This window comes from Bufo gargarizans, chromosome 11 (assembly GCF_014858855.1).
Source record: "Bufo gargarizans isolate SCDJY-AF-19 chromosome 11, ASM1485885v1, whole genome shotgun sequence".
In the NCBI taxonomy this organism is placed as follows: domain Eukaryota; kingdom Metazoa; phylum Chordata; class Amphibia; order Anura; family Bufonidae; genus Bufo; species Bufo gargarizans.
The window spans coordinates 33,275,971-33,302,390 of record NC_058090.1 but is presented as its reverse complement, the minus strand read 5'-3'; the positions used below and the strand labels follow the sequence as shown (position 1 = coordinate 33,302,390).

Genomic DNA, 26,420 nt, shown 5'->3' with positions numbered 1-26,420 from the left:
AGCTTGTGGCACACACATATAGAAAGTGTAATTAATGGAGGTAATAAGGCATAATATTTTGTCATTTTGTACCAAACATTTGCATGAAGTAAGGATGAGGAGAGACGATTATTTGACTCGGTGTAATGGGGGAAGCACAAACAGGCGGACTCCAGAGTTTGGGGATAAAGAACCCAGCAGCTAATTATATAACATCACACATAGGAAGTAGATTTCTATAGCTACGAGCTTGCAGCTCAGAGGGCGTGTCCTTTATGGTACATATATTTGTCTGAGGACTACTCTATACCAGTATTTACATTGCAGATACTTCTAGGCACAAAATACCTTCCGATTTAAAAGGAGTTGCCCGATTTATTCAGAAATGTCCCCTAAGCATGCAAGTACTGTATCATAAATTAAAGGGGTTATCCAATCCCTATAATGACCCCTCACCCCACCCAAATGCCTGGGCACCTCATATAGGTTACACTTACCCCACTCCCCGGGACCCGTGTCGTTCCTGATCCCGGCACGGCCGCCGCTGCATCTCCCTGTTGAGCAGATCAAAACATCCGGCGATGGGGGAGCAGCCAATAGCAGGCCGCAACGGGGATGACCCTCCCTAGCGTCACCCGCAATGCTAGGGAGGCTCGTCCCTGTAGCGGCCTGCTATTGGCTGCCCCTCTCCCACATTGCCGGTTGTTTAGATTTGCGTGACAGGGGGTGCAGCGGTGGCCGCGCAGGGATCAGGACCGACGCGGGTGCCGGGTAAGTATAATCTATATGAGGTGTCCGAGCATTGGGGGAGGGTCATTATAGGGGTATAATGTATACTGACTAGAGATGAGCAAATAGATTTGGAAGAATCAACTTGTCTTAATAAGCAGAATTCTGCACCTGTGATGGGGTGTCCCCGAAGCGGAGGACACTCTCCCTACTGCTTGATTGGCTGGACATCTCGGATGCTCTGAGTGGTGCAAGCACAAAGGTTCTGCAGTGACTGTTCAACCGCCGCTTCCCGGAAGTGCATGTGCAGTCGCTGCTCTAGCAGCGGAATCAGAACCTCTGTGGTTGCGCCACTTCTCATAGCAGCGGTGTCAGTGCGATATTTCCCAGGCTACCCAAGATGTCCAGCCTTGTCAGTCAAACGGTAGAGGGAGCATCCTCAGCTTTGGGGGCACGCCGTCTTGGGTTCAGAACTCTGCAAATCAATTTGCTGTGGCCTATTTTATTTCCGGTCACTTCCCCGCTGGTCTTTGTCTGGCTGCAGAGATGACATGCCCAAATATTCATATGAGCGCTGCAGCCAATCACTGGCCTCAGTGGTCTTGGCCCTGTCCTATATCACTGAGGTCAGTAAAGACGTCATGGCTGCAGCAGCTGGGGAAAGATCTGGCAGAAATGGGTGATAACTGCCGGCTTGGAGCAAATTTTTGGTCTGAAAACCTTGTAAAATGCCCCTTGTAAAATGCTCAAAACTCAACATGAGCAATAAGCACCAGCTTCCACACAGAGTACGTTGGGTATGTTCAAACTGAAATGCAAACCGACACTTCAATGGGGAATCTGCAACGGGCGCCTCCCCCTAGGGCCCTCTATAACGCGACCCAGGTGTAGGAATGCCAAGTGGTATAGTGCGGCCTAAAATGTCTCTTTATGTGTGTCACGGTGCTCCTACCTGTATACGGCTAGGACCCAGGATTTGGTTCCGAACCAATAAATAGGGGGAATAATTGAAGGTTAAAAGAATAACTGGAGTCCAGACCTTGATATGAAGCTCAATGGCAGCTTTACTTTGCATAAACGTTCTCCAAAATGGTTTACAGGCTTTGTCTTGGTTCCAGCAGGCTTAAGCATGAAACTGGCAGGCAAACTCCACTCTGCTATATCTGTTTCTCTCTGACTCTGCTGTACTGACAGGCTGGCTGTATAACTCAGCTCCTTCTGTATGCTGCACTTATTCTCTGTAGTCTGACTCTACGTTATGCCAGGGAACTTTCCTCCTGGCTCCTGAGGCTTCAAGCTTTGGCCTCCATGGCCAGCAGAGCTTAAGGTGCTCTGGCTGGGGTGGGCACGTCCAGCAGGGGGTAAGCTAGACTGAAGCTAACTGGTCCCCACCGTTCCTGCAGGAAGTAGGGCTGGCCCACTCCCCTACAAAGGGGGGTTAGAATGGAATGGTAAGTTCCATTCTATCCAAGTACATCTCTGCCATGTTTCCCCACCTGCTGGGAACCAAGACAAAGCCTGAAACTGTTGGAGAAACGTTTATTCAAGTAAAACTGTTATTGAACTTCATCACAAGGTCTGGACTCAATTTATTTCTTCAAATCCCTCAATTATTTTCTCTATTTGCTCTGCTTCGGACAACAACACCTGGGTTCCAGCGTATTCAGGTAGGAGTTACGTGACAAGTGCACAAAACATTAAGGGACATTATAGGCTACTCTACACCACTCTGGTATTCCCACACCTGGGTACCATCTACTACATCACTAAAAGGGGCCCTGTGCCCTTGTTGCTTCACTGCAACTGACGTCACGAAAAACATGTGCGTCGCATGTCAAGAGCGCAGAGGGATGGTCTGTTGATCTATTCACCTAATATAAAGAAGCCTAACAACAGAAGGCTTGTGTTTTGCCATTTGTCCTGTCCATCCCCAGCATGTGCTGTTGATTTCACCGACTGTTCTAGATTTAGTAGGGAATCTGTACAAAACCTTTATTTTCATGCTTTATCCACCTAAACAATTTTTAATACTCTCAATATATATATAAAACGAAAAATTAAGCAACTTTGCAATAGGTCTTAATTTAAAAAAATGTCCATTGTTTCTACAGCTCCTATGCAGACAATGAATCACCATAGTAACAGACAACAAACCAACTCTGTGTAGTCTGATGATCCCTCAGTCATATTCTCTTTTACCTGTCTTACCAAATGTATATTGGCACAAAGTAGGGGACAAATGATATGAGACTGGGGGGCTGCAGGATTATATTACTGTTACCAAAGAGAAACAGAACAATAAAACATGTGTAATTAAGATCTAAAGCAAAGTTACTTTATTTTTCATTTGATGTTAAATGTGGTTGCACATGTGTAATAACTTGTATGGGGCCGTCCTACTCATATTTCAGGAAGTTCATGTACATCAAGAACGATGTAATCTTTATTCTGTGTGACATTTTCTATTAAAAAACAACTTAATTTATGCAGTAAAATACGTCCAGCCTTCACCTTTGCACGATATCTTATTTGTGATCCATATTTTATAGGAGGGAAAACAGAGTGTAATAAGATTATGTAGTTAAACCCTTTAAATAAACAATCTCTGACCTGTGAGTTGATGTAAATCTGTGGGTGTGGGGCGGTGAAGAGGACTTAGGAGGATTTACCTACAGTAAATGTAACTCAAATGACTCAAATTACTTATTACTTGTTACTGTTATTTAAAGAACTGGTCTATAATAGTCAAAGTTGTTTGTTGTGGGAACACCCTTTTAGATAGGGGACCTGTCATGGGGATGATTGCCTTTTAGGATACAGTTGCTCTGTAGATGTTTAAGTACTGGGTGAAACCATGCCCATTAGCCTGCACTACCCTAAAGCGTGTGTCTTGGGGAGTTGCAAGTGATTTGCTGCTGTATCTTCAGATTATCACTAGATGTAGACTTCAAGATTTTTCGACTGTTATAATGCTATAATGGCATATGGGGCAAGTCATTGAGTTATCATAATCCCGGTACAATCTGGCCATAAGTATCTGTTTTAGGTCCCATGCACATGGTAGAACCTCTGTGTACTGCAGTACCATGGAAGAATAAGGTCCTATAAGGTTTCTAGGGAAGCTTGATACAGCCATGTGCTTGAAGACTAGTGTGGCTTCTTCTGCTATCAAAAGTAAGATAGTGGGTGTGGACTAGTGGACAATAAGCTGCGGTGCCCTTAATAGGGTAGGTTCAAAATCCTTAATACGAAATAGGAAAAAAAGGTACGGGTACCGCGCTAATTCTAAAGCAATATATGGAGTTGTTAATAATCTAGAACCAAAAGAAACAATGAGCCAAGTTCGTAATCTGTAAAAAGTGAAAATCACAAATCCATAATCCAACACCACCAGTGCACCATTGCATTATGGATTTGTGATTTTCACTTTTTACAGATTACGAACTTGGCTCATTGTTTCTTTTGGTTCTCGATTATTAACAACTCCATATATTGCTTTAGAATTAGCGCGGTACCCGTACCTTTTTTTCCTACTGCTATCAAAGATAGCCTTCAGCAATTGAAATCAACTTTATAATCATCTAGCTCCCCATGTGTTGGCCCTATAATGTTACTTCTATGAAAAAGAAGAGAAGTGGCTGTTTGACAAATTTATCACCTCCTATTTAAAGAACGAATCTGGCCACCGTTTCCATTCATGGGAGACTTGAGGATCATCAGTCTTACCGATCTCATGCCACGTCAATGGTAGGCCTTCGATTAGATCATCTGTTTAATGAGTTATTAAAGCTAGTGGGTTCTATTCCAACCACTAAATGGTGCCTTGAGGAGCCAAACCAGAAGCCAAAATTAATGACTCTGCCCCCATAATTCTGTCGAAACATACCATTTCCTCAGCTCCTGGAGTGCATCACTTGACCCTTACCAGCTCAGCTCTTTGGCTAAGATGGCTCACAGGACAGATAGGTTTATTTCACATATCCTTCCATTATTCTAAATCTCCCCTATATATTTTTGGTAAAATTCACCTCCCGTCTCTTAGCCCTCTCCATTAATAAATTATGGACTTTTTTTTTTCCTAGTCACTCCGGAGGCCATTGGTTTTCTGTCTGCAGTAGGTGTATTCATTGTTCTCCTGGCAATTCTTTTCCTCCTTATAAATAAGAAGTTGTGCTTTGAAAAAATTGGAGACTTCCCATGTTTGGACCAACGTAGGAGGAGAAAACGGCCAAAAGAAAAATCTGGAGTTCTGCAAGGACTTGGTAAGTTTTGCATTGCCAAAAATCAGTATTGAAAACTTTATTAGGAGGTTCTTTTCCAAGTTTTTTATGCTCAGTATTGGACCATTACCCTGGTTCAGGAATGGCCAACCTGCGGCTCTCCAGCTGTTGCAAAACTACAACTCCCAGCATGCCTAGACTGCTTACAGCTATCAGCCTACAGCAGGGCATGGTGGGAATTATAATTTTACAACAGCTGGATAACCGCAGGTTGGCCAGCCCTGCCCTAGTTCATTATACTCAAGATCGGAAACTTTATTAGGGTCTTGCCTGAGTTTGTTATACTCCACATTGGACCATTGATCCTAGTTGTTATCCTGGTCCTTTATACACAACATTGGAAACTAATGGGGTCTTACCCTAATTGTCTTCTATTATCCTTCGACAAAAGCAAAAAGAAAGCGTGATGTAAAAATGAATGTCATAGCGCGAGTTACAATTATCTCCTATCTCCTGGTCTTCATTGATGTTCTGTAGATATCACTGCATGCTTTCTGATACACGTGAGTGAAGCTATATGGAACTGTCTGTGTGTGCTTTGTGTATGCTGATAATGTGCATAGTGTTTTTCTGCATGTTATGTTGTAATTAGCATCTTCTCTTCTCAGATAGTCTACAAGGTTCACATTTATTGAACCTAGACGGTATATCATGTAATGGCCTTAAGTCGTTCCTTTATCCTCATCTATACCTTCAGCTGAGAATCAATGAAAAGGAATCTGTTACCAGTGACCTCCCTTTCCAATTGTTTGCATAGACACACAGTTGTTGCTGATTAAAACACTGTTTTTCTTTTGTTGATCTGAGGCTCTGTTACCGAGTTATGATACTTTATCTTAATATGCAGATTAGGTCTTTTTGGGTCTTTGGTGCATGATGGTGTCACCATTGCTCTTGTTGCAAGAGCCAAACTCCACTCATTTCTGTGGCCAGCCCCTCCTTGGCTGCTATGATTGACAGGACCAGGCAGTGGCAAATCCAAAGAGAGGGGCTGGCCACAGAAAGAAACAGAGCTTGGGTGCAACAAGAGCAAAAAAAGTGAAAGCTCAAAGGTTTGACTGGTGAATAATGGACTTCCAATATGATGGAGAATCTCTTAGTGATGATGGGATGAGGGGAGGTCCCACCAATCCATTGCATACGGCTGTCGCTTTGTCATAGACTGTTCAACGTCTTAATAATTCAAAGGGGAAGAGTCATCTGTGATCATGATAATAAACTTCATGAGCGGCGGCTGGTATATACATAGAGGCCACTAGTTGCATCCACCATGGTTCTCAGAAACTATCTTCGTCCACATCATTACGGTGGTTCAACTAATGGTCTTCGTTTATGGAGGAGGGCACCGCAGCCTAATGCCCCTTAATAGGAATTAAGAGGGTTGTCTATGTTATAGATATTGATTTCCTATCCTAAAGATAAGTCATCAGTATCAGATAGGTAGGGGTCCAGCACCCCCATCCATCAGCTGTTTGAGGCAGCCATTGCTCTTGTTCACTTGAGCAAATTATTTTTGCAACAATTAGCAAACCTAACCTTCAATGGCCCAATTGATACAAAACATTCCTTCCGGATTCCCGGTAATTAAAAGGGTTTGTTCAACACGCACAAAAAAAAAAAAAAAAAAAAAAGACTGCCTTTTTCCAAGACAGCGCCACACCAAGGGTTGTGTCTGGTATTGCAGTTCAGCTTTATTGATATTAAAGGAGTTTTCACATGAGGTTTGGGAAGATTCATACGAATGCCCTACCCCAGGGATGCCCAACCTGCGGACCTCCAGATGTTGCAAAACTACAACTCCCAGCAAATGGCAAATGTTGCAGAAGATAAGTGTTGGGCAGTTGGATTTCAATATGCCTGATACTCTTGTTCTTGGGAAGATAAACTACTGCCAGCAGGATCTAGCAGTGGCTTTCTCCTCTCTCCATATTGAGAACATGTGCATACTTTGCCAAGCCGAATCTGTGGAAGGTTCAGCAGAGCGTTTGGCCATCATCTATCTAATGTGTAAGGCCAGCATTAAGAAACCTTTTGAGAACTTGAAAATGCCATGCCAAAGTTTTCCTTGGTTGGATTCAAATCGAGGACCCTGTTGCTCAAGGGCGGACTGAAAGCTTAAAGTGGCCCAAGAAAAATAAATAAAAAAAGGCCCCATGTTGTAGACGGGTCCAAATTGACAGAAGACGGTGGAACACAAGTAGGCAAGGCCAACATAAATAGCCAGGGACAGCGATTAGGGCCAGCAATATCGTAGTGCAGCACAAAATGCCACCCCAGCAGAACCAAATACCATAGTATAGCACAAGTATTTGAAGAAATACTGCAGCACTCGATGTCTTCAATGCAAAGAATGAAGACATCGAGTGCTGCAGTTTTTTTCCTTAATCCTTGATTATCAGGGGCCTGCTGGGCTAAGGCTTAACACTGCTGGCACCACCACCTCATGGAGTGTCCAATTTGGACCTAATGGTAGTGCTGATTAAATCACCGACCTGAGGACGGCTATACAATTAAATTCAGGAGAGTACTTGCAGCCACCGACCAGGGGCATAAGTACCTGATGCCCCTAGCATTAATTGCTACTGAGATCATTCGATCATTAAGTATCCATGCTCATGATCGGCTTTGGGGTTTAGACCAGGGAGGTTGCGGTTCATTGGAGAGGCATCAGAGACCTTCGTTGGATCAAATGTAGTGGCAATCAGTGCTCAGGTTTGTGAATTGGTCATTCTGCAAGTTCATGCTGGTGGGAATGACTTGGGTCATATTAAGTTGGATTTCTGGGGACATGGCTGGCAGGTGGGCCCTGAGGACTGGAGTTGGGGACTTAAACTTGTTTTTAGATTTTTTCTTTTACATTTTATTTCCATGTCCCTATATTTAAAATAAATCCTAAAGTGCTATTTTTGAGCTGGCCACTAACCCTAAAATGTATTGAAACTTCTTGTCCTTTGAGAGCAGCTACATGATCCATAGATGCAATGGGCAGCATCTGACTATTTAATTCTATAGGAGAGTCTACTAGGCATGCTCTGTGACCTGTGTAGAGGTCAGGAGGAAGTAGGTGAGATGTGATATCATCTATTGTGAATGGTGGGTCCTGTGTTATATATGCAGAGGTGATGTCTTGTCATTGTAATTCTGAACATGAAATCATGACGTAGTGGATAGTGCAAAAATTGCAGGATTATATAATTTTTTAAAAATATATAGTAATATGAAAATTATAAAAAAATCTTTATCGTTAAACAAACATTTTCTGATGGCACATTCACTTTAAAAGGTATATTTGGCCACAACAGCTGTCGCACAACCAAAGGTTACATGTAGCCATAAGAATGAATGGGGTCGTACGTTTGCTTCTTCTGCCACATGCAAATTTCAAAAACTCAGCCACCTCTCCATTCACTGCTGTTGGACTACTGGAAGTAGTCGAGCCAGCACTCTGTTGAGATGGGAATACCCTTTAAATGCCTGACCTTTTTGCTCTTTAAAAATTCTGAAAATTAATTTGTTCTAATTCCAGGGTCACAGCAGAGTGTATAGAAATGACTGCAAACCAGGACCATCAAAATGATAACATGGCTGTAGAAGATGCACTGGATAGTGATGTCACTGATAACTCGTCATGTTCAGGCAATACAGATATAGACAAGACTCCAGAGAGACTGCCTTACATCAGTGTGCATGCTAATCCCTCAAGACGCTCTACTGAGAAAAACAATTTCATAGGAGAACACCCTGATCGTTTACAAGATGAGGAAACACCAGACAGAATGTCAGCTCATATTCCTAAAAGAAGAAAGACAACAAATGATATTTGTAAACTCATTATCACACAGTCCTCAGGCAGCAATATAGAATACAGGTCGTGTAGGAGTACACTGGTTGCATCTTCATGCTCAGCTAAATTTCCCCAGAGTAGAAGTGTGGCACCTCCTCTAGGTATGTCAGGTGGCATTAAGCTTCCTACTCTGCAGATACACTCTACCAACAGAAAGGAAAAGCTCCCCTCCGAAGGCTGTACAGATGCTAAGAAATACATGATGACTGATACTTCAGAGGGATGTTCATCACATGTTTTGAACATAGAACCAGCTAAGGACCTTGGCGCACAAGAAAGTTCAGAAACACATCCATCGGGGAATCTTTCTGTGACAGAACCAGAATCACCTTCCTGCTCTCCTTTTATCCTGGAGAGAGATGGGGACAAGGTAGACGTGTCTACCGGTGTCAATGATGCCTCACTGGAGAAAATGGAAAATAATATTAAAACTCTGCGGAGTGCACCAAACGCACAGAACAGAGGAACCGTTTCTAATATACTCAGTCCTCAACAGAGGAACTCTTTGCCAAGTAAACTAGGAACTCTTTCTGAACACTTGCGGAGCCATATTCATCAGACACAGAGTGTACGGAGTGCTATAGAGACTTCAAGAAGAAAAACAGCCGAGAATGCAGAACACTGCAAAGATGACGCACAGAACCAACTCAATGCTGCTCCCCAACTTCAGTCAAATATTAAATCTACAATATTGAGCTCAGGAACATCTGAAGGCCAAGCCACCTCTAAAGGATCACCAAACCCCAACACAAAAGCTCAACCTGCTGACAATTATCTACGTGAACCTTTGGAAAATCTGAAAAGTTCAGGCTCAAAGGACACGGATGGAAAACCTAAAAAATGCACACCGAGGTCATCTGCCAACCAGGCAGTCATCTGGAAAGACTGTTCTGAAGTGGGTGATGGCTGTAAACGACCGATAGTTGCTCGTACCTCCGACAAACATATTGTACATAAATATGTGCATTATTTCAGTCCGAAAGGAGAAAAGTTCATAAGCAAGAAAGAATTACAAAGACATATGGACAAGTTTATGGACCCATCATCATCCAAGTCTAAAGACAGAAGAACACAGTCACCAGCTGAAAAGGGAGAAGGCATACAGACCAGGAGAAGGATGCCACCTGCCCGTACTGCCTTAATGGATTCTCACCAGGCAAAAACTCTTATTCATCAGAATAATGGAACAAGAGCAGGAGAAGCAGTGATTGGATGTACAGATGTCAATGTCGCTGATAAATCAACAGCTTCAAACAATTCTGAAATAGAAAAAACTCCAGAGACAGAGCCCCGCATGAATGTACGTGTCAATCTGCAAAGCTTACCTGCTGGAGAACATTACACAAGTGAACAACCTGCTAGCCCTCAAGGAGCTCCTTCTACCAGTCGGCAATTTGGAGATTCTACACAGTTGAATGCTGTTCCACAGAGGTTACCTGCTGACCAGATTTCAAACTGGGAAAACTGTCCTAAAATCGGTGTTAACTGGAAGCAAAAGATAAAAATTCGTAAATTGGGAGATTCTAAAGGACATAGAGACAAGTATTATTTAAGTCCGGAAGGGAAAACATTCAGAAGCAAAAAAGAAGTAGAAAGACATCTGGGCAAGTCTATGGACTCATCATTGTTCCTTCTTGACAGAACACAGTCACCCACTGAAAAGGTGGATGGCCAGGACTTAGGGGGTAAAACTCCTACAGCACAGAAATGCTCGGCTAAGCAGAAAAATCTCACTTATAACTCTAATGAAATTATTATGCTAGATGACGATGAATATAACATATGTTCAAGCCAAGGAATGCCAGAAGACACATCAAATTCAAGGGGAAAAACATGGATTATAAAATGTCCAAAGGAAACATATTATATATATACAGGAGAACATAATATTACTTTTGAAAATGGAAATGATTTTGGAGACGTTTACAAGATCAAAGATAAACCTTCAGATACATGTGAAATGGTTGAGAACTTTGAGCTTGAGAGCCAGATGTCAGAATCTAGTGGAACAGAAGCAGAGAACATGAGCAGGAAGACCAGCGATACCCATACACTACGCGAAACAGAGGGAGAGCATGGCAATGTGGAAATTGAGCAAACGGAAACATCCTTACAACCCTAAGGATCTCTAAGGAGTGCAGAGCGTGTATCTGAGTCTATAAACATGGAAACAACTTCTGAGGATTTTGAATGCACCGAAATGCAGCCTTGTGAGGATGACGATGATATTTTTGTCAAATAGCTCATGCAGTTTTTGAGAAGCCTTCCGGCAGATAAAAAAGTTGAAGCTAAAAAAATGATTCAATCTCTTTTTCAATGCTAAAATAATCATTGAGCCTGTAATTTTCTATATAATACATAATAAGGGTACTTTCACACTAGCGTTTTTCTTTTACGGCACTGAGTTCCGTCAAAAGTGCTCAATGCCGGAAAAGAACTAATCAGTTTTATCCCCATGCATTCTGAATGGAGAGTAATTAGTTCAGGATGCATCAGGATGTCTTCAGTTCAGTCTTTTTGACTGATCAGGCAAAAGATAAAACCGCTGCATGCTACGGTTTTATCTCTGGCCAAAAAAACTGAAGACTTGCCTGAATGCCATAGGAATGTATTAGTGACGGATCTGGCATTCAAAATACTGGATCATGCGCAGACCGAAAAAAAGGTGAAAAAAATAAATGCCGGATCCATTTTGCCGGATGACACCGGAAAGACAGATCCGGCATTTCAATGCATTTTTCTGACTGATCAGGCATTTTTAAGACTGATCAGGATCCTGATCGGTCTTACAAATGCCATCAGTTGGCATACGTTTTGCCGGATCAGTCAGGCAGTTCCGGCGACGGAGCTGCTTGCCAGATCACTCTGCCGCAAGTGTGAAAGTAGCCTAATATACACGTAATGCTGAAATCTACAGTAACATTAGGACTAAATTACAAGTGTGGTGGTTTTGTAATGTGCTGTTAATATATTCTGTACAAAAGCTAAAGTAGGTTAAAGATATATTTTAAATAAAAAGAAAAAACAAAAAAAAAAACCCTGGATTTCTTGTTTCCTTGTTTTATTAGTGTGGTCTGAAATTGGCCCACCGGGAAATTTTCCTGTAGGGTCTAGTCCATGGTCAATGGTGAGCTACCATGCTGCAGTGCTACACACAACGTGTTGACAGGTGTGGTGCTGTTTTAGGGAGAGATCAGTCATGTTTTTTCTAATCTTGGACAACACCTTTAACCACTTCAGCCCCGCTAGGTGAAACCCCCTTCATGACCAGAGCACTTTTTACACTTCGGCACTACACTCCTTTCACCGTTTATCGCTCGGTCATGCAACTTACCACCCAAATGAATTTTACCTCCTTTTCTTCTCACTAATGGAGCTTTCATTTGGTGGTATTTTATTGCTGCTGACATTTTTACTTTTTTTGTTATTAATCAAAATGTAACGATTTTTTTGCAAAAAAATGACATTTTTCACTTTCAGCTGTAAAATTTTGCAAAAAAAACGACATCCATATATAAATTTTTCGCCAAATTTATTGTTCTACATGTCTTTGATAAAAAAAAAATGTTTGGGCAAAAAAAAAATGGTTTGGGTAAAAGTTATAGCATTTACAAACTATGGTACAAAAATGTGAATTTCCGCTTTTTGAAACAGCTCTGACTTTCTGAGCACCTGTCATGATTCCTGAGGTTCTACAATGCCCAAACAGTAGAAAACCCCCACAAATGACCCCATTTCGGAAAGTAGACACCCTAAGGTATTCGCTGATGGGCATAGTGAGTTCATAGAACTTTTTATTTTTTGTCACAAGTTAGCGGAAAATGATGATGATTTTTATTTTTTTTATTTTTCTTACAAAGTCTCATATTCCACTAACTTGCGACAAAAAATAAAAAATTCTAGGAACTCGCCATGCCCCTCACGGAATACCTTGGGGTGTCTTCTTTCCAAAATGGGGTCACTTGTGGCGTAGTTATACTGCCCTGGCAATATAGGGGCCCAAATGTGTGAGAAGAACTTTGCAATCAAAATGTGTAAAAAATGACCGGTGAAATCCAAAAGGTGCACTTTGGAATATGTGCCCCTTTGCCCACCTTGGCAGCAAAAAAGTGTGACACATCTGGTATCGCCGTACTCAGGAGAAGTTGGGGAATGTGTTTTTGGGTGTTCATTTTACATATACCCATGCTGGGTGAGAAAAATATCTTGGTCAAATGCCAACTTTGTATAAAAAAATGGGAAAAGTTGTCTTTTGCCAAGATATTTCTCTCATCCAGCATGGGTATATGTAAAATGACACCCCAAAACACATTCCCCAACTTCTCCTGAGTACGGCGATACCAGATGTGTCACACTTTTTTGCTGCCAAGGTGGGCAAAGGGGCCCATATTCCAAAGTGCACCTTTCAGATTTTGCAGGCCATTTTTTACACATTTTGATTGCAAGGTACTTCTCACACATTTGGGCCCCTAAATTGCCAGGGCAGTATAACTACGCCACAAGTGACCCCATTTTGGAAAGAAGACACCCCAAGGTATTCCGTGAGGGGCATGGCGAGTTCCTAGAATTTTTTATTTTTTGTCACAAGTTAGCGGAAAATGATGATTTTTATTTTTTTCTCTTTTTTCCTTACAAAGTCTCATATTTCACTAACTTGCGACAAAAAATAAAAAATTCTAGGAACTCGCCATGCCCCTCACGAAATACCTTGGGGTGTCTTCTTTCCAAAATGGGGTCACTTGTGGCGTAGTTATACTGCCCTGGCAATTTAGGGGCCCAAATGTGTGAGAAGAACTTTGCAATCAAAATCTGTAAAAAATGGCCTGCAAAATCTGAAAGGTGCACTTTGGAATATGTGCCCCTTTGCCCACCTTGCCAGCAAAAAAGTGACACACATCTGGTATCGCCGTACTCAGGAGAAGTTGGGGAATGTGTTTTGGGGTGTCATTTTACATATACCCATGCTGGATGAGAGAAATATCTTGGCAAAAGACAACTTTTCCCATTTTTTTATACAAAGTTGGCATTTGACCAAGATATTTTTCTCACCCAGCATGGGTATATGTAAAATGACACCCCAAAACACATTCCCCAACTTCTCCTGAGTACGGCGATACCAGATGTGTGACACTTTTTTGCTGCCAAGGTGGGCAAAGGGGTACATATTCCAAAGTGCACCTTTCGGATTTCACCGGTCATTTTTTACACATTTTGATTGCAAAGTTCTTCTCACACATTTGGGCCCCTAAATTGCCAGGGCAGTATAACTACGCCACAAGTGACCCCATTTTGGAAAGAAGACACCCCAAGGTATTCCGTGAGGGGCATGGCGAGTTCCTAGAATTTTTTTTTTTTTGTCGCAAGTTAGTGGAATATGAGACTTTGTAAGGAAAAAAGAAAAAAAAAGAAAAATCATCATTTTCCGCTAACTTGTGACAAAAAATAAAAAATTCTAGGAACTCGCCAGTGCCCCTCACGGAATACCTTGGGGTGTCTTCTTTCCAAAATGGGGTCACTTGTGGCGTAGTTATAGTGCCCTGGCAATTTAGGGGCCCAAATGTGTGAGAAGTACCTTGCAATCAAAATCTGTAAAAAATGGCCTGTGAAATCTGAAAGGTGCACTTTGGAATGTGTGCCCCTTTGCCCACCTTGGCTGCAAAAAAGTGTCACACATCTGGTATTCGCCGTACTCAGGAGAAGTTGGGGAATGTGTTTTGGGGTGTCATTTTACATATACCCATGCTGGGTGATAGAAATATCTTGGCAAAAGACAACTTTTCCTATTTTTTTATACAAAGTTGGCATTTGACCAAGATATTTCTCTCACCCAGCATGGGTATATGTAAAATGACACCCCAAAACACATTCCCCAACTTCTCCTGAGTACGGCGATACCAGATGTGTCACACTTTTTTGCAGCCTAGATGCGCAAAGGGGCCCAAATTCCTTTTAGGAGGGCATTTTTAGACATTTGGATCCCAGACTTCTTCTCACACTTTCGGGCCCCTAAAAAGCCTGGGCAGTATAAATACCCCACATGTGACCCCACTTTGGAAAGAAGACACCCCAAGGTATTCAATGAGGGGCCTGGCGAGTTCCTAGAAATTTTTATTTTTTGCATATGTTAGCGGAAATTGATTTTTTTGGTTTTTTTCTCACAAAGTCTCACTTTCCGCTAACTTAGGACAAAAATTTCAATCTTTCATGGACTCAATATGCCCCTCAGCGAATACCTTGGGGTGTCTTCTTTCCGAAATGGGGTCACATGTGGGGTATTTATACTGCCCTGGCTTTTTAGGGGCCCTAAAGCGTGAGAAGAAGTCTGGAATATAAATGTCTAAAAATGTTTACGCATTTGGATTCCGTGAGGGGTATGGTGAGTTCATGGGAGATTTTATTTTTTGACACAAGTTAGTGGAATATGAGACTTAGTAAGAAAAAACAAAAACAAAAAAAAAATTTCCGCTAACTTGTGCCAAAAAAAATGTCTGAATGGAGCCTTACAGGGGGGGGTGATCAATGACAGGGGGGGTGATCAATGACAGGGGGGTGATCAATGACAGGGGGGTAATCACCCATATAGACTCCCGGATCACCCCCCTGTCATTGATCACCCCCCTGGTAAGGCTCCATTCAGACGTCCGTATAATTTTTACGGATCCATGGATCGGATCCGCAAAACACATGCGGACGTCTGAATGGAGCCTTACAGGGGGGTTATCAATGACAGGGGGTGATCAGGGTGATCAGGGTGATCACCCCCCTGTCACGGATCACCCCCCCTGTAAGGCTCCATTCAGACATCCGCATGATTTTTTACGGATCCATGGATACATGGATCGGATCCACAAAAAACATGCGGACGTCTGAATGGAGCCTTACAGGGGGGTTATCAATGACAGGGGGTGATCAGGGTGATCAGCCCCCTGTCACGGATCACCCCCCCTGTAAGGCTCCATTCAGACATCCGCATGATTTTTTACGGATCCATGGATACATGGATCGGATCCACAAAAAACATGCGGACGTCTGAATGGAGCCTTACAGGGGGGTTATCAATGACAGGGGGTGATCAGGGTGATCAGGGTGATCACCCCCCTGTCACGGATCACCCCCCCTGTAAGGCTCCATTCAGACATCCGCATGATTTTTTACGGATCCATGGATACATGGATCGGATCCACAAAAAACATGCGGACGTCTGAATGGAGCCTTACAGGGGGGTTATCAATGACAGGGGGTGATCAGGGTAATCAGGGTGATCACCCCCCTGTCACGGATCACCCCCCTGTAAGGCTCCATTCAGACATCCGCATGATTTTTTACGGATCCATGGATACATGGATCGGATCCACAAAAAACATGCGGACGTCTGAATGGAGCCTTACAGGGGGGTTATCAATGACAGGGGGTGATCAGGGTAATCAGGGTGATCACCCCCCTGTCACTGATCACCCCCCCTGTAAGGCTCCATTCAGACATCCGCATGATTTTTTACGGATCCATGGATACATGGATCGGATCCACAAAAAACATGCGGACGTCTGAATGGAGCCTTACAGGGGGGTTATCAATGACAGGGGGTGATCAGGGTGATCACCCCCCTGTCACGGATCACCCCCCCTGTAAGGCTCCATTCAGACATCCGCATGATTTTTTACGGATCCATGGATACATGGATCGGATCCACAAAAAACATGCGGACGTCTGAATGGAGCCTTACAGGGGGGTTATCAATGACAGGGGGTGATCAGGGTGATCACCCCCCTGTCACGGATCACCCCCCCTGTAAGGCTCCATTCAGACATCCGCATGATTTTTTACGGATCCATGGATACATGGATCGGATCCACAAAAAACATGCGGACGTCTGAATGGAGCCTTACAGGGGGGTTATCAATGACAGGGGGTGATCAGGGTAATCAGGGTGATCACCCCCCTGTCACTGATCACCCCCCCTGTAAGGCTCCATTCAGACATCCGCATGATTTTTTACGGATCCATGGATACATGGATCGGATCCACAAAAAACATGCGGACGTCTGAATGGAGCCTTACAGGGGGGTTATCAATGACAGGGGGTGATCAGGGTGATCACCCCCCTGTCACGGATCACCCCCCCTGTAAGGCTCCATTCAGACATCCGCAAGATTTTTTACGGATCCATGGATACATGGATCGGATCCACAAAAAACATGCGGACGTCTGAATGGAGCCTTACAGGGGGGTTATCAATGACAGGGGGTGATCAGGGTGATCACCCCCCTGTCACGGATCACCCCCCCTGTAAGGCTCCATTCAGACATCCGCATGATTTTTTACGGATCCATGGATACATGGATCGGATCCACAAAAAACATGCGGACGTCTGAATGGAGCCTTACAGGGGGGTGATCAATGACAGGGGGTGATCAGGGAGTGTATATGGGTGATCACCCCCCTGTAAGGCTCCATTCAGACGTCCGCATGTGTTTTGCGGATCCGATCCATGTATCCATGGATCCGTAAAAATCATGCGGACGTCTGAATGGAGCCTTACAGGGGGGTGATCAGTGACAGGGGGGGTGATCAGGGAGTGTATATGGGTGATCACCCGCCTGTCATTGATCACCCCCCTGTAAGGCTCCATTTAGACGTCCGTATGCGTTTTGCGGATCCGATCCATGTATCCGTGGATCCGTAAAAATCATACGGACGTCTGAACGGAGCCTGACAGGGGGGTGATCAATGACAGGGCGGTGATCAATGACAGGGGGGTGATCAGGGAGTTTATATGGGGTGATCATGGGTGATCAGGGGTTTATAAGGGGTTAATAAGTGACGGGGGGGGGGTGTAGTGTAGTGTGGTGTTTGGTGGGACTGTACTGACCTACCTGAGTCCTCTGGTGGTCGATCCTAACAAAAGGGACCACCAGAGGACCAGGTAGGAGGTATATTAGACGCTGTTATGAAAACAGCGTCTAATATACCTGTTAGGGGTTAAAAAATTCGGATCTCCAGCCTGCCAGCGAGCGATCGCCGCTGGCATGCTGGAGATCCACTCGCTTACCTTCCGTTCCTGTGAGCGCGCGCGCCTGTGTGCGCGCGTTCACAGGAAATCTCGCGTATCGCGAGATGACGCGTATATGCGTGACTGTGCGCCAGCCTGCCACCTCCGGAACGCACATGTGCGTTAGGCGGTCCGGAGGTGGTTAAGGAACAGTAAGAAGATAATCCATTGCCTCTGGTTAACTTTGTATCGGTGCTATTGTATGATTAGTTTCATCGAATAAAGGCTTTTTCAAATCTTGTTTCGACACCTTCTTCACTATCTAGTGTCTCTGCACGACTCTTTTCATGTGTCAAGTTTAACAACCGCCCCTTGTTATGGAGCATTTCTTTTCTATTCATCCGCTTTGTGTTGCTGAAATGTAAATGTTACTAACATCAATGTCACTTCTACTAAATTTGCTTTCCAAGTTCTGGGACTTTTGACATCTCTATTGTCTTGCTGTTGTGGTGTCCGAGTATTTCATCGTAACGTACGTTCGTCAAGAGGCAGCGAGTCTGTTGTACTTTACTTTTCGTTTGCTTGATTGTGGGCTGGACAAGACTCAGGTTCTCATTACCATAAGAGGGATCTGTTGTCTATAGCATTTCATTTAACCAAAAGTGGAAACAATAAAACCCATAAACCGTTCCACTGGGAACGTTCTTCTTCACCCCAACTTTTCAGTCACTATGTTTTTGGATAGGAAATTGCAATTATCCCCCTGATGCTACTGGGAATGGAGTCTGAACCTTAAAAACCGCAGTGTTTATTCCAAAGCTAGAAAGAGCTGGTAGTACATATTGTAGGCTTCTTTTTCCACCCTACATTTTAAAAACCAAGCAAAAATGTTTCCATAGGAATCATAAAGGGCAAAATGAAAGGGGTTTTCCGGGCATTTTGAAAAATATAAACATTCCTCGAACCTGTTGAAGAAAGATGGTTTCATTAAAGAGGTTATCCGTGAAATGATAATCGTAACCTATCCTCTGACTAGGTCATCATCATTATCAGAATGGAGGGGGTCCTAGTCCTGGCACCCCCGCCGATCAGCTGTTTCAGGGAGCCAACGCGCTCTGGGGAGTGCAGCTAGCTCCTGGCTTGGTATTGCAGCTCAGCCCCATTTCAATAGGGCCAAGATACATGTAGGCCATGTGACCGATATACAGTGACATCACATGGCCTAGAAAGAGGCCGCGGCGCGCATTGAGTAACCGACCTCTTAACAGCTGATCGCCGTTGGGCCCGTTTGTCAGGCCCCAGCTGATCTGATATTGATAACCTATCCTCAGTACTGGTAATCAATATTTATTACCGGATAACCCCTTTAATACTTTATTACCGAAAAACCCCTTTAATATGGTATTTAATATAACAATCTTTCTTCACCAAGTTTGAGGAATGGATGTTTTTTTTTATAATGCCCGAAGAAACGCTTTAAAAAGGGGTGTATCAATTATATTTTTACCAATTAAAACCAGATAGTGACACATATTCCTTTTTTAAAGATCTGTTTTTAATTTCAAGTTTCAGAATTTTTTTCATTCTATTTTCTATGCAAGATTATAGGGATGGCCATCTTACCTCAGCATTTAGAAAGATATGCTTTACAGCAGCCAGGGACCGTAGGGACCCAATGAACAGGAGATGTTCATTGACTTCTATGGACAAATGATGCATGCATGATCTGTAACCTGTGCAGAGGTCATTGTGCAGGGAGGAGGAGTAGATAAGCTGTGTATCCATTACCTATATTAAATGGTGGATCGTGTTTTATATGGGTGGGTGCTCTGTTATACAAGTGTATATGCAGAGAACGGTAACACCTAGTTGTCCACATGTTCTGACATTTCTTGGAGGAATAATGGGAATGGCACAATGTAGAGTTTGAAGCTAAATAACTCCAGTACTTCAGAATTGTTATTTTTATTATGGGGAATTAAATTATTTACTAAGACGTTATCCCATGACTGATGTAAAAAATGAAGATAAGACATCATATAGTACATAATCATTTTTTCTAACATAGCTAGAAGCAGCCCTGTGTCTCACATGGATGTATTTCGGGCTGGCAGTTTAGGGTGTGTGTGTCCTCTCTCGGGGGTCATGTCCTTTCTTCTGCAATTTTTTCTCTATAATTACCACAGCTTCTAACCGTAGATAGGGCTGATGACAGTTAAAGATTGAAACTGAGCATGTGCGACCACCTCAGTGAGGTGGATGGAGAAATAAGGAAAAGGGCAAACAGCAGGTGGCGCTATACACCTGCATTTTATTGAATAGCTCAGTGCCTATACACAATTTTTAATGACATGCACTTACCAAAAGTATTCAGTGTATTCCTGTATGAAAACATGTGTGGATAGATGTCTGCTAATCTAAAAAATAGAAAAATCTAAGTACAATTTTAGGGCAGGATTATGTAATAAAATGCAATGCAGTGTGCAGCATAGGCAATATGTATATAATGATAGGATGTTATACCATATGTGATACATACATATTCTATATCTGCTCATCCTAAAACAAAAAGCACCCTAATTTCAATAATGCTTATTCTGTAGCTCACAGACTTAAAAAATTGTGGAGATCAAGCAAATTGAATACCCGATGAGCAAATTCTGGTCATGGTTTTAGACATGGCCGGCCAGAATTTCTTCCAGCCGGTTTCTTCTTGGTTTTCTCGCATGTGTGAAGCAGTTCACATTACTGGAGGCGGCGCATCTGACCCACCCGCAAGTCTAATTAAAACAGACTCAAGAACTGTCAGTGACCAAAGCTCAGAACTAAATGAATATGATCACAACCTTGAAGACTTTCCAGAAGAAGAATACGAAGAAGAGGAAGAAGGATTTTTGTATGAGAACCCACCACTAGTTCATACTTCAGATGCAGAGTCCTGGACATCTGAAGAGGAGGAAACCATCAACCTGGAACAGCAGCGTCATCCCAGCCCAGAATTAATGACAGCATCTGGAGACACGCCACGTTTTGAGATGTCCAAGCCAACCCCTAAATTCCAGGTGGAGGACAACCTCTTGATAGAATCACTCTCCTCAATCCCAGAAGATGAAGAATATATAAATGATCAAATACAAACTCTTTTGTCGGACCTTGAAACACCAACTTTTAGTTCTGTAGGAACTTTTAATGGTAAGAAACTCTTCAGGTAAGATCTTCATCATTCTTCTTTTACCCAAACTCTTCTTTAACACTTTCTTTTTCTCCCCTGGAGTTTATGAAATTAAATGTTCTAGTCTATACAGTTATATCACTGAAAGCAATTTTTCCAAATAATTATCTCTAAAATGTTTATCTGCTGCAGATTCAAAGCACATGATGATGCTTTGGTGTAAAGTCCATAATTGCCATAAAATGGACATTCTATTTTTATACATAGCTTTAACTCGTTGATATCCTACTTGGAAAGCCATAGAACTAACTCGTACAGTATGAATAAAGAAGTGTTGCCCAACCAGTTACATATAGGGTAGATCTATTTTATGCTGCCCCAAGATGTTTGGTAAAGCAGTGAACAAATCCAGATCTGACAACAGCACTGGGCAAGAATTATCAAACGTTTTGCAACAACTGGAGGGCCGCAGATTAGGCATCCTTGCCATACACCAAGTCTGAAGAAAGAATGATAGGAATAGGAACCCCCCCCCCCCAGAAGTGACAAAGCTTTTCAGGGGTTCACCCATGGTAATAAGGTTGGGACCACTGGAATGAACAGTGTTAATGGTCTTATTGGGAAGTTATTTTAGAAGAATTCAGCTGTGTAGAAATGATTAGAGAGAGACAGTAAAGGGGTTGTCCTTGAACATAATATTGATGATCTATCCTTAGGATAGACCATCAGTAATAGATTGTCCAACTTCTTGCACTCCCACTCATCAACTGGAGGGATTCATCCTCTTAATTGTTCTGGATAACCTATTTCAATCCACAATCCAATCCATTAGAAAACAAAAATTCAGATCTTTGAACATTCAAGATAACTGAATAGCTTTATAGAGACGTGCCGAAAGATTACATCAGTGGAGGTCAATGCTCTGGAAGGGGCTAATGGCTTGACCATGAGGGCTCCATTAAAGTCAGTGGGGAGCTATCCATTACTGAAGCTTGAGCTGAAGGGGCCTAGAGTTTGGAAGACAGTTGAAGGTCCCATCATTCAAGCGATCGGTTAACTTCCCAGTGCCCTGATCCCCATCAGTACCATCTTCTGTCATGGAGACGTATATAGAAAAGTGCACATACTCTTGAGGTTAAATAGAGCGGAAGACATAGACCCCGATAAAGATAGAAACTAAAAGTGACAAAATGTTGAGAGGATGCTCATAATTGAATATTTCTACCCAGTTTTCTACTTCATGGGAAGGTTGCATGCAAAGGTCCCATAAGAAAGGTCAAATGGTTTTAAAGTAGCCTGGTTTTAACGATTGGTATTTTTCTGGTAAAAAAGGGTGCAAATTACTTGTACTAAAAACAATATGATCCCTTGTGCCACCAGTTAATGTTCGGAAGAGCCTAACCTCCAGACACATATGAATGAGCTCCAAGTCAGATTTGTCAAGGAAGGTTTATATGGATGCTGATGTGGATTTGCATAGGACTGCAAGTAAAATATCGTTACTGCTGGTTTCCATCAGGATATCTGGGACCCTCAACTATTTGGACAATGGAGGTCCTATGACCTGCTGTTCCTATGGAAATTAAAGTAGAGATGGCAACACATCCTTGCATCTCTCCCTTTTGGGGTCTATAAAGGTTTATGGAAAGAGTTGAGCACTGGGGAAAATGGGCCCCCATTCTCTCAATGGGTGAGGCAGCTTGAGGTGGGCCTCAGATCAGTCAGGCATTTATCACATATCCTTTGAATATACCATAAATATCTGTAATATTAGGATGCAGTGGTGGAAAAATAATTTAGTGGGGTTGTTCAGGATTAGAACAACATGGCTACTTTATTCCAAAAACAGCACCACACCTGTCTATGGGTTGTGTCTGGTATTGCAAAAAGCTCAGCTTCATTGAAGAGAATGAGACAGACTTGTAATACCACACACAATCTGTGGACAGGTGTGAGGCTGTTTTTGGAACATAGCAGCCATCTTTATCCAGCTGTGAACGACTCCTTTAAGAATCTAAAGGGGATCATCTCAAAAAACATCATTCTTTATACTCTATTGGGGCATTTAAATGTCATAGCACGAGGAGGGCCTAAGAAAGGGTTAGGGTTACCCTAACCCTAACCCTGTTCATGTATTTCATGGTCTGCCATACTTGTGAAGGGGTAGTATATAATACATTAATGGCTGAACAAACTACAGCACTTATCATTAGAGAAGTGGATGACTTTATTAAAGATAACCTAACACATTGAGAATGCAGTGCAATCTGCCGGAGGCATGTTATAGGGCAGGAGGAGCTGAGCAGATTGATATATAATTTTGTGGGAAAAGATTCAGTAAAACTGGTCATTCATTCATTTAATTTTCAGATCATTCTGGGCTAAGGAGTCCAGTGGGCGGTCCTAATCACCCATAGACAGTGTTCCCCACCCACTGGACTCCTAAGAATAGAATGAGCAGAAGTATAAATGAATAAATTAATGAATCTTTTCCCACAAAACTATACATCAATCTGCTCAGCTCCTCCTGCTCTATAACCTGCTGACTGCAGATCACACTAGGTGAAAGGTTCCCTTTAAACAATCTCCTAATAAAGAGGTCTTTAAAGGGGTGTTCTGAGGGTTTAATATTGATGACCTATCCCCAGTACAGGTCATCAATATTAGATTTACAAGTGTCCGATACCAAACAGCCTTGTCAATCAGCTATTTGAGGAGGTCCCGGAGCTCTGGTGAGCGCTGCGGCCTCCTCATAGCTTACCAGGTACATTGTATAGTGGCTGTGCTTGGTATTGCAGCTCAGCCCCATTAGGCCATTGTGCACCAAGGCTTCTTCAAACAGCTCATTGGCAGGGGTACCGGTAGTTGGACCCCCACCGATCAGATACTGATGACCTATACACTTGAGTGGGACTGAGCTGCGCCTAGGCCATATGACTGATAAACAAGAGGTCTAGGAAGAGGCTTCTGGAGTGCCACTCTCTCTTCAAATAGCTGATCAGCAGGGGTGTCGGGAGTCAGACCCCCGTGGATCTGATATTAATGACCTGTCCTGAGGATAGGCCATCAAGATCAAAATCTTGAACAACCCCTTTAAACTGTTAGCTGTCCAGCAGTTGTGTCTCTGTGTGCCCTGTGGCTGTAAGGACATGATGGGAATAGTAGTTTTACAATGTCTGGAGTGCTTTAAAGGGGTTATCCCATCTTAGACAATGGGGGCATATCGCAAGGATATGCCCCCATTGTCTGATAGGTGTGGGTCCCACCTCTGGGACCCGCACCTACAACGAGAACGGAGCCGGGGAGAGTTGTGGCTGGAGGACCCCGGGTTTCCCAGGGTCCGACCACCACCAGGCACAGCTCCCCGCCTCTCCCATTGAAGTGAATGGGAGCGCGCGGCCAATGCTCCCATTCATTTCTATGGGGCCGACGGAAATAGCCGAGCCAGCGCTCGGCTATTTTCGGCGGCTCCATAGAAATGAACGGAGGGCGGCTGCGCATGCGCAGTGCGCCCTCCTCCACTTTCTCTGATCCGTTCTCCTTGTTCACCTATCAGACCATGGGGGCATATCCTTGCGATATGCCCCCATTGTCTAAGATGGGATAACCCCTTTAAGTTGCCTAAAGGAGTCATTAGAATTGAGTTTTTACTGAATTTTGCCTTTGAAATGTATTTCTCATCAACGCTGAATCCTTCTGTTGGTTTGGTTAATAGTTCCCAATTGTATCTCCCTGCCGCTGCTACACGGATCAATTTATTTAGCTTTTATCTCATGAGAAAAATCTGTCTATTCTGCTCGTTACATTGTAGGTGATGTTTTGTCTTTCACAATAATCCCATTTCCTGTAGATTAATAGGCGGCTCTGTCCACAGACCTTTCGTACTCACTGGCCCATTTTCCATTATTTACAATGGCAGCTTGTAAGATAAGTTGCCACAAATGAAAAGTTGAATGTTGAATGCTTTTTGTTTCCATGGAAACCATTCGGGACACTTATTGCAGACGCGGTTTTCAAATGGTGATGTAACAGAGGAAACAGATACACTTCACTTACAGAGCTCTGATTACACGGTACAAATGGCCCTCTCGAAAGCCGCCTTTTCAGACCGCTCTATTCTCCCTAATTGATCTAAATGGGGAATTTCGACTTTATTGACTTAGCCTTGAGAGTAAACTCTCTATAGAGATGCTAAAAGAAACTGCACGACTCATGTTTCTGTGCTCGGCGGCCCCATACCATGAGGATTGTCCAAATCAAAGAGGATCCAAAAGGTCGTCCGTAACATTCCATTTTAGGCTAGGCCATTGATGTGTGTTTGGAGGGGGTCAGACCCCTGGGACCCCCAAGAGTAGCGCAGCCCTTTTCGATGTATGGCACTGTGACCTTCATGAATATGTGTGTGGGGCTTTCCCTGGTACTGCAGCTCAAATTATTTATTTTGTATGTGGTTTGACCTTATATTTAAATCAGATTTAGTTAATATTTTATTACTTAGCCTGTTTAAGCCTATTTATTCTTAGATCATTGAATTTACGTTAAAACAAATGGGCAGAGCTGTAGTACCAGGAACAGCCACACTTGAAGGTATGGCACTGTGCCTGGATAGTTTAAAAGGGATTGTCCAAGATATTCTTATTGTTGGTAGGGTTACCACGTGCTGAACCCCAAAAAGGAGGACACAGACTACGCCACTAAGTCACACCCCAACTCCACTAAGTCATACCCCATCTCCCAGTATTGGTACTGGGCAAGAGGGAAAAAAAAAAGTGAAAAGAGTGGGAGACCTTAAGGTGAGATGCTGGCCGGCTCCGAGTCTCTCTCACCCTCAAGTCAGTCACATAGACAAGTTGGCCGGCTTCTAATGACTGACCGGGGGGTGAGAGAAGCCTGTCAGTCATGCTCAATGCTGCTGTCTGAGCATGGAGCCACTGAAAAGGAAGACACCCCAGCATCCATTAAAAGGCAAATACAGCTCTGCTACATCTCTATTGTAAAACAGCCCCTGCGTACCAATGCATGATAACCTGTAGGTGCGAATGACATGATTATGATATTCTTATGTCTCTTTGTCAGATTTCATTCTCTTCTTACATGATAAGGCAATGACTTGTGTGGGAGTGCATTTTCCTAACCTTAATTTTCAGCTGCCTACACATCATCATTGCCATGAGTGTGTTTATCCAGTCTAGTAGGTATAAGACGGGCTTTAAAGTGTATCTCAACATCTGAGTATACTTTTCCCCTGTGTATACAGAAATATACTTACAGCAGTCACTTTACGGCAGGCTATAATCTACATACGGTACATACACACTTGGACAAAATTGTTGGTACCCTTTTGTTAAAGAAAGAAAATCCCACAATGATCACTGAAATAGCGTAAAGTGACAAAAGTAATAATAAATAAAAATGTACTGAAAATCA

The 26,420-nt window shown here is 43.0% G+C and overlaps 1 protein-coding gene across 3 annotated transcripts in view; it reads left to right on the top strand.

Annotated features, from left to right (window-relative positions):
• Nucleotides 1–26,420, top strand: part of SYT16 (synaptotagmin 16) — a 52,313-nt gene that overhangs the window by 8,663 nt on the left and 17,230 nt on the right. For 2 of the 3 annotated variants that reach the window (XM_044272522.1, XM_044272521.1), the window contains exons 2-3: nucleotides 4,791–4,970; nucleotides 20,425–21,013. In XM_044272522.1, the coding sequence (XP_044128457.1) occupies nucleotides 20,488–21,013 (526 nt within the window). In that variant the 5' untranslated portion in view covers nucleotides 4,791–4,970; nucleotides 20,425–20,487. Of the gene's footprint in view, nucleotides 1–4,790; nucleotides 4,971–8,514; nucleotides 11,272–20,424; nucleotides 21,014–26,420 lie in introns of those variants that run through there. The other variant, XM_044272520.1, reaches the window with a different exon arrangement.